At 38.1% G+C, this 16,795-nt stretch overlaps 1 protein-coding gene across 2 annotated transcripts in view; it reads right to left on the bottom strand.

Moving 5' to 3' along the window:
* MAN2A1 (mannosidase alpha class 2A member 1) overlaps window positions 1–16,795 on the bottom strand; it is a 159,576-nt gene that overhangs the window by 15,931 nt on the left and 126,850 nt on the right. For both annotated transcript variants that reach the window (XM_079916619.1, XM_079916620.1), the window contains 3 exons: window positions 9,761–9,894; window positions 6,076–6,217; window positions 3,508–3,641 (listed from right to left, as the gene is read on the bottom strand). In XM_079916619.1, the coding sequence (XP_079772745.1) occupies window positions 3,508–3,641; window positions 6,076–6,217; window positions 9,761–9,894 (410 nt within the window). The remainder of the gene's footprint in view (window positions 1–3,507; window positions 3,642–6,075; window positions 6,218–9,760; window positions 9,895–16,795) is intronic.

Raw genomic sequence — 16,795 nt, 5'->3', positions numbered from 1 at the left:
AGTTCAACGCCCCCTTTACTATTATACTAGTCGCCAGAAGAAAGGGGGTAGGAAGTAAGGGTCAAAGAAACAAACCCTGAAGAGTAATGCTGATAAGACAGTTCCTATTTTCCACTTCTGCTGAGCCTTGAGCATTATTCCCACGGATGACAGTCAACCTCACACAGCCACAGTGCTTCACTGGGCATTTATACCTCTCCCAGCAATTATTTATCATTCCAGTCTTGTTCTCACTGCCTCTCTGCAGAACGCTCAAGAACAGGACGCTTTCATTTAGTCATCCAGGATTATTCCCATGAGGCTCAAAGCTTCCCACTAAAATGCGTTCCCTTCCAGGGAGTGTCTCCCCACCTCAGTTTCTACCATTGATATTTTAGTCATAAGTCTGAGTTGAAAATAAAGACACTTTCTAGAAAATTTAAGTTACATGATGACATATTAACATTTCTTAATCAAATGTCTTTTTAATCAATTTTGCTAGAAATTAAAATGTATTTTCTCTTCTCTAGTTCATTTCTTATTTAAAAGAAACTATTGATTTAAGCCCAAGAATTTATAGTTTAGCAAAAGAAAAATTTAACCAACACAGGATTATAAAATCTTTGAATCAAATTTAAATCAATTACTACCCAAAGAGTTCTGAATGACAGTAAACAAATTATTTAACTTCTAAGTGAAAGCTTTATAGATCTGACATGAACATTTTTATTGCCATAGTTAACAGAAGTTTTGTAAATTAGTGTCTATAGAGAGAAAAATCGTCAAAGCCAGAAACATTTCAGGAGGAGCAGAAGATAGTAGCTGCCAGCACTCAGACAATGATTTTTATATAAAGTTTTAATCCTAAAACTAAGCTCTTATCAGTAATTGATTTAAACCACGAGTCTCAAGAACTGGTATAAATCTTGACATCTAAAATGGATATTAAAATCTTTTCCTAAAAGGTTCTAACTACTGGGAGAATTCTTTGCCATAATTAGCTGTTGCCATTTCATTCAATCAACCAGTATTTTATTTATAGAATGCCTACCACAGGCAAGGAGGCCCTGTGGGGCACATGCAAATGAAGTAGACAAATCCCTAGAATCTAGTAGGGGGAATAGAACATGCATACGGTGACAAGGCAGTAAGCAGTAATTGCGATAAATACAGTGGTGCAATGTGCTATCACAGTTCATTCATTTGTGCATTTGTGTATTCATTCACAGAACATACACTGGGTGCTTGCTCTGCTAGGAATAATCCTAGAAGCAGATAGAGACATAAGCCCTACTCCCAGTGGGTTTACGGTCCCAAAGAGGAGAAAAACAATGATCACATAATCACACAAACACAAAGGAGAGGTGCATGGTTCTGAGGGAGCGCAGAAGGGGATCTGACCTGGTCAAGCCGAAGCAGTTGATGAAGTAGGCCCTGATCTGAACTATTACTAAGAGTCGCTGGGCAGAGAGATTGAAAGGCGTGTGCAAAGGTGCTTTGAGGGCTGGGTGCATGGGAAGTCCCTATGACTGAAAGAAAAACCAGCTGGCCCAGAGCAGAAACAGGGAAAGCCATGTAGATGAGGATGGGGGACAGGCAGGGCCCATACCACGAGGAGATCTGTGGGCTATGGTAAGGATTTGGCTTTTATATTGAGAGCAATGAGAAGACATAGTGGGGTTAAGCAGGGCACAGGGAGGACAGATTTGGTTTTGAAAAAACAAAAAACACTGCTTACTGGGTTAAAAACAGATATAGCAGAAAGAAGAGACAAGAGTGGATGTGTATAGGCTACCTCCAGGAAACACATGATGCTAGTTTAGATTAGAGTCGCTGAAGTAATCAAGTTCATAGATTGGAAATATTCAGGCAATGAGATAGCCAAGCACTGGTGATGACTCTGCTGTGAGAAGAGAGCAAGCAAAGGAGAAGTGTCTATCAGAGATGACTCATAGGCGGCTGGACTGGATGGAAGGTGGTGCTAGTTATCAAGAGAGGGAACACTGGAAAAGGGCCAGGTGTGGGGGGGGAGATCACAAGAATGATATTGGATATGTCGAGCTTGAGATGCCCTTAAAAATGTAGAAAGAAATGCCAGGAAGCAACCAGATAGATGGGTCTGGAGGTGAGAGGTGAAACCGAAGCTGGGGGCTTGTATTTGTGGGTTCCAATTGACGCAGAGGAAGGCCGTACAAAATGAGAAAAGGAAAAGGCCTGGGGCCGAGCCTTGAGGGCTCTAATATTTAATGGCTGAATAAAGAGCTATGAGAGAGACAGAGAAAGAACTACCCCAGAGTCAGGAGGAAAACCAAGTAAAACCAAGTAAGTAGGGCACCATGGAAGCTCGCTAGGCAGTGTTTTAGGATATGACAATGGTCAGCGTCACATGCTGTTGAAAGGTGAAGTAAGATGATAACTGAAAACATCCACTGGATCTAGTGACACTGGCAAGAGCATATGATGGGGGCTCAAACCAGACTGAAATGAACTGAGTGTGAGAGGGAGGTGAGGACACAAACTCACCTCATCAGCTCTGGCTCAGTGGGGTAGAGGAGATAGTGTAGGGGAAACAGAAATGAGAGTCTGAGTGAGGGCTGTTTTTTGTTTTTGTTTTTCATGATAGAAAACGAAGAGCATTTAAAAGCCAACTGAAAGGCTATGAGGAGCAGGGACAGGGAAGGAGGGAGGATGATTAACAAAAGGATCCTCAGGAGGGAGACTGGGGTCAGTTCCAAGGACACTGGAGGGACTGGGCTACAAGGAAAGGAAGGTAACACAAGGGAAGAAGGACAAGGTGGGAGTAGATGCTTGGTATCTAGAACAGAGAGCCCTATGAATGGCTGTTCTCTCTACACAGTGGATGGTGAGGCCACTGGCTGAAAAGAGTAGAAAAGATCTGAAATGGTCAGTGTGGAAAGATGAAAAGCAGAGTAAGTGAAAACGGGCCATGTCCAGGGCCATCTGAGGTGGGTAGTCAGCAGTCTATGGGGGGCTCTGAGGTAACTTTTCTGCCACCTGAAGGAGTATACTGTCAGGTTGGTTCATGTCCGATCAAGCTTTTGCCAGACTCTTTTACATGGAATGCTAGATTTTGCTTTGAGTAATGAAAACTGAACAAGAAAGCGTTCAAGTAAATCTACTTTCAACAGATGAGCCTAAGACTAGAATGAGTATACTAAGGTTTCAAATAAATTTTATTAATCAAACTTAATCTCCTAAGTACATGACTAAGCTCTATCCTTTAAACTCAACGCTCATTTCTTTCAAAGTAATTTCAGGAAATTTCACCCAAGCTGATTCCTTAACATTATTTTATATCTACACAATAAGCAAAACTAAAAATTAAAATGGCCTGAATGTAAATCTTACACAGTATATATAAATGAAGTTCTCTTTTTTGTGAATACAGGCTAAGTCTATTACAAAAATATCTCAATATTGGAAAATGCAAAAAATAGAAAAGTATAAAGTCATAATTTTGGATGGCAAAGAACAAACAACGTCCGAACATGAGAGCTTTTTTCCTACCATATTCATGACACTTCTTTTTTCTAGTAGTATTCGAAATAAATTAGCTGTAATCTTGTTATCATGGACACCTTGCTCAAGGCCACGATTATCATCTTGCATGAGTCTTCGATCCATGATAACTTCAATCTGACCTACCAAACAAACAAACAGGCCAGGGTTATTCATTGAGAACCTCATAATACAAGGCAGGGTCTCGATTGAAGTTTTTCCTCCAGTCAGGGAGACAGACCTATACAACCCACAGTACCATGGGCTTCCTCTCGATAATAGCGCAAAGCAGCTAGTATAAACTCATAAAGCAAGATTGTATTTCTTCTTTTCTTTATCAGCTTCTAGTAAAATCTAATAAGAAATTTAAAAATGGGACAGAAGAGATCAAAATTAAAGTGAAACTTACAAAAAATGAATAGAACCAGTAAATTAAATCCTCCAAAAATTTAGTGGCTTCATTTGGAATTTAAAAATGTTTATGAGGTTCATTAAAAAATGTACATCACGCATGGAGTAATAAGACAAACACAGAAGGACAGAATCTAAAAAGGATTTGAAGTAAAATTTTAGGTTACTTGATATGCTGTGATTCTCTGAAGCCCTAGAATTTGGAGACACCCACCATGTACCCCCTTCCCTCTCTGATACTGTGTTAGTTTGTCTTTTCTCCTATGGCCCCAAAAGTTGTCATATTTGGCTCCTTTATTTGCTATGCAATAATTCTACAACTCCTTTAGTTTAAATTGTAAGCTAATGGTTAGGTTATAAAATTACAGACTAAAAAAAAAACTGAAAAGAAATCACCCAGAGACATATTTATATGCTTAAGATTATACTCCCCCCAAACCCACTCAAGTTATATGTGTTTAAATATATATATTCATCTATCCATTCATTCATATTTACTACTGTATTGAGCAATCATTTGGCATAAAAGGGAACTACATAAAGGATTTTAATAACTATTATGCTTACATAGTCAAACCAAGTCTGTTTAGTTTCTATCTTCTCAGTTTAGGTATCCAGTACATAAAATTAACAGTGCTGGTTAGAATTTTCATTGTTGTTTTCCCCATATTTCATAAGACAATTGTCCAGAACATGCTCTTCAGGCACTGGGGCTAACTGTCCCCATGCCTATGTAGAATTTGATCTCTTCACACACAAATTAGTATATCAATCTCTTGGTCATTTCTAACTCTTCTCTCTGCCTCCAAATGTTAGCTCATATACTATGTGACACTGAGTAACTTCCTGGCCTGTACTCAAATTGTTTTTATGTCCATAGCTCTCTTGATCAGGGAAGTGAGATAATACTGTTTGGTTCATGACTGCTTGAATCCTAAGGTCTAGTCCCCTATTTAAGTAGAGCCCAGTTTTGAGAATTTAAGGCAGAGTTTAAAAATGGGTAGCTCAGGAGTCATCTCTGACACAAAGAGGCTTTATGTTCTGATTTTTAAAACATTATGTCACAAGTTACAGAATGGGCAACTTCTCATAAAATTCCAAACTTCTGGGCTTTTCTTCAAAAACTGAAAAATTTGGCAACACTGGGCCCCTTTCCCCATGGCGACAAGTAGCTGACACAAAGCAGTGGCCACCCCAGTGTACAGGGGGGATGTGCTCCGCAATTCACTCAAATCCCAAGCACTCCCCACTGGAGCCCCAACATGAGGCCATTATTATTTTTATAACTGTATTCATGTCTTCATGACATGATCTCATGATTTTGTCTAGTGAAGGCCACAAAGAAAAATGATAAGTAGTAAGGTTTTCTGTGTGTGGAAGTACAGAATGCATGTATATACATAATATAAATAGTGGGATTGTATGCATATACCCAATACAAAATGAATATGCCAGGCATCTGTACACATTTATTATCTGCCTGGCTCCATAACATGCTTGTCTTAGCAACTCTTAGTATGTAAGGAAAGAAGAGCAATTGACACGTATATGATAATTAAAAACATGTATTATGAGGGAGAAAGTCTCCCAATAGAAAGTTCTAAAAAAAAATCAATCAGCGTCTACTATCTATTTTCTCTTTCACTCCATTACATTCTCTCTTTTGGAATCTGTAAAGTCATGTCTGTCACCTCTTTATCCCCATATCTGTATCATCTCTACTCCCTTTCTTCTTTTCAGCTGGTAGTGTCCTAGAAGGATGGGATTCAGAGAAGGACCTAAGTTTGAACTGTAACTTTCCACCTTTGTAAACCTGGTTAAGTTATCTGAACTCTATCTAAACTTAGTTTAATTTGAGTCTGAATTTCCATTCCCAATCAGTCACAATAATGACAGACTTCTGCAAACAATGAGCCATCAGGTGAAGTAAATTATCTTTAAAAATAATCCGTTTCATGGACTTTTAGGTCCCTCTTTTTTCATCTGAAGATTAAGGAAATTTATTATTTTACATTGGTCTCATAAAGCTCAAAATTAACTAACAGTCTGGTTCTCAAAAGAAGAAAGCCTGTGACTGGAGATGATAATTAACACATATTACCAGCAGAAAGATTATACACTGGGGAGTGAAACTTATAAGAGCAAAAAAGAATCTAAACAACACACCACTTTTCAAACTTGAAACACCTAAAGATTGAGCAGAGAGCAGGGTCAAGCGATACTCAGCATCCTGGACATATGCCATTGTAGTCATCGGATAAACGTTCGCCTGGAGAGGCAATTTGCTCAGTGTCATTCTAGGTTGAATCTGTAAGACCAAACAGTTCTCGTTAAGGAAAAAAAAATCAAGTGATATTTACACATGTACTTAAAGAAATTACTATCGACTACAGATGGTTTTCCTTCCAAACAAAAAAAGGTACAGCACCTTTCTTGTCCAATAGAACAGCTAACTTAGAAATGAAAACATTCTTCAAAACAATATGAAGAAAAATCATGAGCATCTTAGAAAACAATTTTTAAGTGAGAAAGGTAGAACTTGTCCAGATTTTTAAAATAGGCATTACCATTTAAATTCAGAATAAAAATTCTTAACAAGTTTTCTAGCTCTCCAATATTTGCATAAAACAAATTATAAAGGTATTAAGGATTCACTTCTCATTTACATCTAACATACTGCTTTTGTAATGAAGGCTAAGCATAATAGCTCTCTATCCCCTTTCAAGAAATATCTCTTATGATTCTTGTATCAGTTTTAATAAATACCACACATCTCCTCACCAAATCCTCTAACATACTATGTTATAATAATCAAATGCATATTTATATTTAAAAACTATTCAAGGCTTACTCTTCTTGTTTAGTTTCAATGTAGACAGTTCCAAATTCCAATTTTTCTTGGTCTAGTATCTGAATGCATGAAATACAACTCTAATTTTATATTTTGAGAGACTGACAATGCACTAAGCTGATCTGGGTCAAGGAGACTCACTCAAACCTCAGGAGGAGACATCAAACAGAGACTTTGTTATCAGAAATCTTATACCACATAAAAATGCCATCTCTTCTTTTAAACTCATGAAAGTTCGACATGAAACTCAGAAAAGGAGAAGTTCAACATAAACATAATAGTTAACATGTACTGAGTAACCATTAATGCCAGGCACAGTATTGAGAATTTCACAGATAAGATCTTTAATCTTCACAACAACCCTGCAGTAGGTCATTCAACTTACTGGTTCTGAATAGTGTCCCCCCAAATTCATGTTCGCTCAGAACCTGTGAATGTGATTTTACTTTGAAATATGGTCTCTGCAGATAAAATCAAGTTATATTGGATTAGGGTGAGCGATAACCTAAAGAATGGTGTCGGTGCTTTGTGACCGCCTGGAGGGATGGGACAGGGAGGGTGGGAGGGAGGGAGACGCAAGAGGGAAGAGATATGGGAACATATGTATATGTATAACTGATCCACTTTGTTATAAAGCAGAAACTAACACAGCATTGTAAAGCAATTATACTCCAATAAAGATGTAAAAAAAAAAAAAAAAAAAAACTAGATGTTTGGGACTTCCCTGGCGGCGCAGTGGTTAAGAATCAGCCTGCCAATGCAGGAGACACGGGTTCAGTCCCTGGTCAGGGAAGATCCCACATGCCACAGAGCAACTAAGTCCGTGCGCCACAACTACTGAAGCCCGTGCGCCCGCACGCCTAGAGCCTCTGCTCCGCAACAAGAGAAGCCACCGCAATGAGAAGCCCGCGCACCGCAACGAAGAGTAGCCCCCGCTCAACGCAACTAGATAAAGCCCGTGCACAGCTATGAAGATCCAACACAGCCAAAAATAAATAAAAAAATAAGATTAAAAAAAAAAAAAGAATGGTGTCCTTACAAGAAATGGGGAATCTGGACACAGAGAGAGACATTCAGAGGCACAAGGAGACCATGTGACAGCACAGGCAGAGATTGGAGTGATATGTCTACAAGGCAAGGTGTACCAAGGATTGTCTGCAACCACCAGAAGCTAGAAAATGCAAGGTTATACTTCCCTAGAGTCGATGGAAGGAGTGGGGCCCTGCCTACATCTTGATTCTGGACTCCTAATGTCCAAAACTGTGAGAGAATAAATTTTTGTTGTTTTAAGCCACCCAGTTTGTGGCGGTTTATATCACAGCCCTAGGACATTAACAAACTGGTGGAAAAAACAACTGTAAAACGTTAAAAAAAAAAAAAAAAAAGGAAGGAAGGAAGGGAAACTAATTAGAAAGAAATCTCCAATCCTGATCTTCCTACTCCATTTAGTTGTATACTTAAAAAAAAGACATTTAAAACGGTCACAGTTGTGTAGCTGTTACCCTCACTCCCCACCTGCGGGTCTAGATTTCTAGTTTGGCCCAAGTAACTACTCTTTTCAAAGCTTAAGAAATGGCCTATTCTAAAAAAGAGGAAACACTTAGGCTATAGACTTAAAAATAATATTTTCCTATTTATTAAAATGGTCGAACCTTGTAAAGAAAATTCACATTTTTATTCATTTTTACTAAGTTTTTTCATTCATGTATACACCCACACATACATATTACTGCTTCTGTAAGACTTTAAGAAAAGCCTTTCTTTTGTACACAAGGAAAATGAATCACCATAAAGCCAGGGCTTCATTTGAAAACCAAACAGCTGTAGAAGAATTAACATGTTAATTCAAAATGTATGCTGCAATTTTTATGCTCTGAAAAGGTTTAAATTTAACTTTTGCAGGAAATTGTAGAAGAGAAAATTATCACAATCCCTTCCACTCATCCCAGTTGAAAATCAAAGTAACAGCATTTGTGAAATTATTTCTATTCGTAGCCAGAAATTTCTAAAATGCTAATGCCTCAAAAACATGCTCATGGGGCTTCCCTGGTGGCGCAGTGGTTGAGAGTCCGCCTGCGGATGCAGGAGACATGGGTTCGTGCCCCAGTCCGGGAAGATCCCACATGCCACAGAGCGGCTCGGCCCGTGAGCCATGGCCGCTGAGTCTGCGCGTCCGGAGCCTGTGCTCCACAACGGGAGAGGCCACAGCAGTGAGAGGCCCGGGGACCGCAAAACAAACAAACAAACAAAAACAAACATGCTCATGTTTCTAATAGGATTATTTCAAAGATATGTTGTTACACACATACACTCTGAATACAGAGATTTAGGTAACACTCAAAAGAGCTCTAGCAAATTAGAGAAATGACAATCTTAAAAAATTTTTATGAATCAATTTTCCCATTACTATTTTAAACTACTTCATGAAAATTTTGACTAAATACACACCTACTCACATTTCTAAACGGATGTTTTTATTTGTATATCTATGTCTATGTACACATATGTGTGTGTATATATGTACACACACATATACATCAGAGAGAAGAGTTTTCCTGAAATTTAAAAGAGCCCAGTATTAAATCATACATTTAAAAACATATGTGGAATAAACTAAATATACATAGACCAATTCCTTGTGAGGAAAAAAAAAGATATACTCCATCAGTCCCTAATTAATATTCCCTTTCTATTAGATAAATTCATATACATTTTAGCATCAAGGTATTTAACATGCGTAATGGTCACTAAATCTTCCTTTGAAAAAATAAATCCTTACAAATAGACATTTCACAAAATAGTCTTGCAAATATATTTGTTCTAACCTTGAAAATATGGTTGAATACAGAACCTAAAAGTGTGTTAAAATTCAGTTTTATTTTAGAAATAATTTGCAAGCTTAAGCATATTTTTTCAAAGATTCCAAAATTAACTGGCCCATCATCACATATAAAAGTTACATATTATAACCATTACTTAAACATTTTAAAGGGAAATTACCTGGTATCCATTTAGGTCAGTATAAAATCTATTTTGGTTGTTGATGCTAGAAGAAATTCTCATTGCAATCTCACGGTTATGTTCTTTTCGGATGTCCACAATATTGGAAATTTCCACAGACTGTCCTTCTATTCCTAAAGTTAAAAGAATATATACATTAATAAAAAATAATTGACGCGCTTTTCTTAAATATACTATACAGAACTCTTTCTAACGTTACAGGTATTTTCCTGTTTCCTACTTCCTATCTTTACTATCTCTCATATGCCAAATGGTGTCACAATTCACCTTTTTTTAAATCAGACAATAGAAAACATTTATTCAGGGGCATATATAACTCAACAGAAGGATGAAGAGGCTAGAATGAGATAAATGTAGGTGAAATATAACATGCAAATGATTCTGCAATGAGATCCAGAGGGGAAAGAGGACATTAAATGAGAAAAGGTCAGCCACACTACAGGCCAATCCACCACTCATGTGCACTGCCACTCCCCAACAGAGCCATTCAAGCCTACTTCTTCACCAGGCTCTCCTCACACACTGGAAATTATGAGTGGTGAAATTTACACCCTGGTGGTTCAAGAGACAGTGTATTACTGCCCATGATCTATAGCCAGGAAAAGAGACAGGAGGTCCAATGCAATGATTTATGGCTAAAACTGGTATTACCATATTAGTATTTGTGAAGTATAATCTGGAGAGCTCCCCAGAACTTAAATCAATTTAAATTGAGTTTGGTGTCTCTTAGGATCCCTTGTTATGGAGTGATTCATTTTGCCGTTTGCTATATAAAGCACAGGAGAGCTTGAAAAAGTCCCAGATGTATCGAACATTTTTGTTTTTTTGGATAAGCCTGAAGTATTTACTAATTTCTATCTGTCATGCTACCCTAACTATATCTTCAGGTCCTCAGTGAACCCTTGGGTCTATTTCAGAGCTGGAGAGAGGAGTTATGAAGAAACCCAACACTCTTAATACAGATTTGAGTGGATATAGAAGATACTGTAGGATTTTCTAAGGAAGAGAATGATTACGAAAGTGGTCAAAGAAGAAAGATTGGCCATATCCTATTTCATAGAGCTGAAGTTTTTTGAGGTTCCAAGAACCCTGGACACTTAACCACCGTTGTTATTCATGACCCACCTCTCCCCCTTCTCACACACAATCTGTCACTCTGCTGATAACCAGTATACTCTTTGGAGAAAGAGGGCTGTGTACAGAAAAGCAGGGAGGGGAGAAAGAGGGTGAGGAAGGCTTTTTCCAGGAGCCAAGAAGAATCCCCAGAGTTCAGACAGCAAATAGAAAGGAAGTTTGGATCTGTGGGATTTGTGGAAAAAATGTAAATGCAGCTGGCCCAGGCATTATAGGTTTATGTGAAAAGTACAACTGGAAATTGTACACCATAAATAATAATATGGTAACAATACTAAATGGGCTGCAGTTTCCATCAATATAATTTTCAGCATGCTCACAGAAATTCTCTTCTGGTAGATGTTGTCTTTCCAACTCAACAACCTCAACCAGAGCCAACTTCAGTTTCTTACTATGATGAGCATGATCTCCATGGGTGGGGGAAGGAAGTGCCATTTTTTTTCCTGCTTTATAGCCACAGTCTGAACCACTAACCTCTGCTAATTAAATGCATACATACATTTCCTTCTGAGAATTACCAGAACCTGCCAACATAGTTGATCCAAACTTCTTCACCACTATTGGGAAGTTTGGGGGGGGAAAAAAAAGCAAGTGCATATGCTGGTGATAGAACAATAGTGTGTTCTTTGAACTGGGAAATGCATTACTTTAGATGCAAACTTTCCTTCCAGTATACTTACATTGTCCAGAATATTTTTCTAAAACCAAATGAATTGTATATAAAATTTTAAAAGACAAGCATCCACAAATGAACCAAAGATGCCCAAAACCCAACATGTAGCACTAGAGATGCTAGTATTAATGCAGCATTAGGGAAAACAGCAGATGGCAAGTGACTCTACTTTACTGAAAGCATTCATAGCGTTTTTAGTACTGCTTTATGTTTTCTCCTCTCTAGATGGACTATTATCTCAGGGGTCAACAAAATACATGAAATGAAATAAAGTCTTCACAAAAGAGACCATCATTAATTTCAAGGTATGTATCTCTGGAAAACATTTACAAAAAACATGCTTCGAGAAAAAATTAGTAATTTCACATTATCTCTAGCAATGATAAATTATTTCCATTGAGAAAATCATCTTTCTCAAGCTCAGTATTATGCTCAGATCCTGTTGGGGCAACAAATGCTTAAAGCTCCTTTAAAAGGAGCCTTCACGTCCATTCACAATTCAGCAAGACATTGATTTAAATTCTGTGCCAGGGTAGACTTAAAATAAGTTCAAACTTAATATACTTATTGTGAACAAACCAAACGAAACCTGTAATGGTAAAAAAAAGCAAGGAGGTATCCCTGAGTTCTCAAAGAAAAATAATTATTTTTAAAAGAAGAACATGTGTGAGGGAGAAAGAAGACTGCTGACTTTTCCTATTTTGTGTCAAGAATTCCTAAGATGTGTCAGTCCCAAAGAAGCTCATGGGACTGAGGGCAGAACTCCTCAGGAAGCAGGGGTACAAACCCAGTGGTCCCAGTGATATGCTGGATCTTTGCAGGATGTGGCAGCAAAAGATACTTTTGCTAAAATGGTTCTACCTGAGCATAGATGGCCAGGGCTTTCTAAGTCCTTCTAGTTTTTCTTCAATCCTGGGAAAGAAAATAGCTCCTACTTAACAAGAGTAGTCCATGGGGGAGGGGGAGCGGGTGTGAGGCCATTCCCAGGTTTCAACAGAGAACTAAGTGCCCTTTTGCTAGCACCTCACACTCTGTGCCCTTGGAGAAGAGAGGATGGAGATTGTTTATCCTTATTAACACACAGGCAATGCAAAGTAAAATTTAGCCAGTTCACAGGTGAAAAGCTATAACAGAGAAGCCAAACGAGTGTTTCAGAACCCTGGAGCTCTTTAATTTTTCCTCCCTAGAGCCTATGAGCTGCTCACAAACACAGACTGTCTTATACACTATCTCATATTTCAGTTTTTAACAATGTTTTGGGCAGGTGGTCGGTGCTGAATCACTGTTAAACAGAATGAGTAAAGATGTGAGAGGCTGTCCCTCATGATGCAGAAGTTAACTGGTTGGGAGAAAGCAGATGGGCTATAGATAAGGTTCAAATAGATAAAAGATGAGTAAGTACTTTCATTTTGAGCAAACACATGCATGTTAGAAGGTCAGTTCCTCAGGTATAGGGACCATGTCTTATTTATCTTATGCTCCCAGCACATAATAGGTACACAAGAAGTGAGTGAAGGGTTCAGCTGCATAGGGGAATGACAACAGTCAACAAGTACCAAGTGCTTACTATGTACCATACATTATAGGCTTTACATATAATCATTCCTGACCCTAAGCCTAGGAGGAAATTATCTGCCCCAGATCACAAGGCCTGGCAGAACCAGGACAAAACCTCTCAACCATCATGTCTCAATAGCAGACCAACTACTGGAAAATGTTGAAATTACTTTGGGACCAAGGATTGGGAAAAGCTTTGTAGGAATGCTTAAGTAGAGAGGAGAGCTCCAGACTATTTTCAAACAAGGAGAGAGGGCACTGATCTGGGATCTGATAAGCTGCGAGAGTTACTGAATTGAGTGAAATAAAATTAAGGGACAAGGCTTGCCAGAACCCAAAACTTCTTTAAAACAATCCAAAAATCTCTTCCAAAACGTCACAGTCACTCTAGAAGCCAATAAAGTAATATATATTAAATATTAAAGACACATACCCTAATTACCTCTCTTATCTACCTAAAATGAACACTAATCACGAGCACAAGCATGTTTACAGCGAGTGCACTGGTGCCAAGAGTAAAAAAAAATGGGGAAACATGCTAGATGTCCATCAACAGGCAAATGAATAATAAAATCAGGTACACCCATGCTATGGAATGCTGTGTAGCAAATGAAAAGGAGGAGGCAACTCTGTCCTGGCAGAGAAAGATCTGATGGGAAAAGCAAACAGAGCGTTTGCACAGTACAATAAACTTTATGCTGACACAGACACAAACATAATACTATACATTTCTGTAGGTGTGTGTGTGTGAGAGAGAGAGAGAGAGAGAGAGAGAAAGAGAGAGAGCGTGCAAATATCTGTATTACCTCTCTTGACCAGTGGATAGGGGCCAGACACAGATTCCAGAGAGACTTTATGTTATGTCCATAATGTGTGTAATTTTTGTCAAAAGAGTATGCGTGTAAATAGACACACACACATACATGTATATAATTTGCATTTTATACATAAAAATAATTTTAAGCATTTTTAAAAAAGATTATTTTCTAAGATGGCAGGGAAAAATGAAACTAAGGAGGCAAGGGATCAGGGTCGGAAGGCAAGACCCTCTTGACTCCGTTGATCAGCACTGGTCTTAAGGAAACCAAGAAACATACTCCTTTGAGTATGGAGAGAAAAACTGGAGGGTGCCTTGAACACATGCCCTGTGCCTGAAAGAAGAGGTGGAGCAAATATCCAGGATGGTCTAATGACTAAGTCATGCAGATGGAAAGGCTGGGGTCATGGCTCTGAGCAGCAACTGAGGGCCTCTGGAGAATCCTAGGCGTATCTCTTCTGCACAATCTACTCTCTTCATGTCAGATCATTCTAAAATCTATCTGGACCAGCCTAATTCAGCCCTCTCCACCTGCCTAGACCACCTTATTCTAACAATTCTGAAATGCAAGGCATACTTTTCCAAGGAATATAAATCGGACGCCTCTCTCACGACACTGAAGTAGTTATAGGAATAAGAGGCAGCAGCTTGGGGAAAAGAGCAAGAGAGCCCCTCTCTCACTCCAGCAAGAATCCAATATCTTATTAGTGGCACTCAATGTGTGCTTAGGACAAGTTATCAGATCAAGATGGAAAAACAGCAACTGGCCCACACCCACCTGGGAAAATGAAAAGTGAAGGTGAGAGCCCTAAGAGAGGTGTTTAAGCCTTCAAACAAAAGTCTAACTGAAATGTGACATAGATAGGAAATCAAATATAAAATAAATCCTCAAAAAACCCACCCAGGATTTAAAGCAAGGTCTTTCAGTGATTGTCCTTAAAATGTGTGCTCTGGGGCAAAAATGGAACCTTGCTATCAACCTGCTGTCCTCATCCCTTTTCCTCAAATCTGTGTCTGAACGGAGAGAAGGCCTGAGCCCTCATGTCATAGCAGAAGTAAGGCAATAAGAACTGTCATGAAAAACCAGGGCTCCTAATTTTGAATATCTCCCCTTCAATTTTCGGAGTATTTTGTTTTGTATTTAAATGATCAAAAATATAAGAGTAACTCTCCTAGTGTGTATTTACTTTGTGACACTGTTTTTGTAAACTTATCCAACTTAACTGGGAGTTGACACATGATTATTAATTAACACACACTGCTTAGTTTGACACATACACTTAAATGACAATACACAACAATGATAAATTTAGTAGGTCAACATGTAGATAATGTTTCTAAAGAGCAAATATTATCATGACTACATTAAAAAAAAACAAACAAACTGTACTCCCATCTGAAAGTACCAAGAATAGAAATGGTAGTAATTCCCACAACCGGATGACCTTTTTATCCATGTTGACTGACTCAACTTATCATCCATTACAAGATCTAATTTATTCTCTGAGGTACCTGCTGATTTCCAGGCCTGTAAATGTTCACGTTGATTATTTCTCCACAAGTGAAAATTTTAACGTCTGCTTTCAGGAATACACAGTTTAGTAAATTTCATTCCAAGACTCAAATTTAAGAAAATAATGATGCATCACTGTGTTTCATTTATAAAGCACTAGATAAATAACTACCACTGCTGACTGATCAACGTATGAGCTAGGCACTAGTCTACATACTTTATGCTCTTCATTTCAATATTTCTCACAATAACACAAAAGTAAATGCATAATAAGAAAGGTATAGCATTTCGATCACACAGATTACAAATTCTGGTTAAAGATTCTACCAATTAAGTATGATATATGTGAAAAAGGCCTAATAACTGAAACATACACAACAAAACTGGGAATCTGTCATTTTTTTTTCTAATAAACACTGATTTTAAAAAACAACAGGTTTTTTAGAAGCCCTGTTTTGGAGGAACATAACACCTACATCAGTAACATTCTTTTAAATCCAAAACAGACGTGGTCTAACTAACCTGGGAGGCGAATAAACAGCTCATGACCCACAGTCCAGACTTGGGCTGCTCTAGTACAGAGAAGGAAGGATGCTGGAGCAATCTCAGTGGTCTGCCTGCCTCCACACTGACAGTCACTCTGGAGTTGCCTACTTCCTGTTCTTGCAAACATACTCTTTTCCAAGGTGCTTTTAGATAGGAAGCTCAGATTCCACTGAAACAGACCTGCCATGGAAGCATGTGGTTCTTCCTTTTCTTTTTTTTAAACCACACTTTCACTATTCCTTCTCCCAGCTTAACCAAAAAAAAAGAAAAAAGAAAGAAAAAAAAGGCAGCAGCATGCCTCTCACCCACCCTAACTCAAGTGGGGCTGAACAAAAACAATTTGAAGTATTGGTGTCTGATTGAACTTCAACAACCAGGGAACAAATATTTTTGCAAAACACATGGTTTTCCAATTGTTGGCTTTCAACAAAATTGAAGGTTACCTAGTAAAGTTGTCAGACAGTAGATCATTAAAAATAATTGATTAATGTTTGGCAATAGATCACTGTGATTTATGGAATATAACTCAGAAGGAGTTCAAGGAATTAAATGGCATTCTCATAACTAAACTCCTTCAATTTCCACCTACTTATTTATGTTAGCAACATTCCTTTGCCTTTCATTTATAAGAACAAGAAGAAAAAAATCAATGCTGAAACCTATCTCTTCTAGCAATAAGTAACATTTACCAATGAATGCATAAACATTTAGGATACAAACGGTACAATTCATGTCATTAAGAAAAATATTTCTATTAAAGTTTATAAATGATCA

The sequence above is a fragment of the Stenella coeruleoalba genome, assembly GCF_951394435.1.
Source record: "Stenella coeruleoalba genome assembly, chromosome: 3".
NCBI lineage: Eukaryota > Metazoa > Chordata > Mammalia > Artiodactyla > Delphinidae > Stenella > Stenella coeruleoalba.
This window is presented reverse-complemented; position numbering and strand designations above follow the sequence as displayed.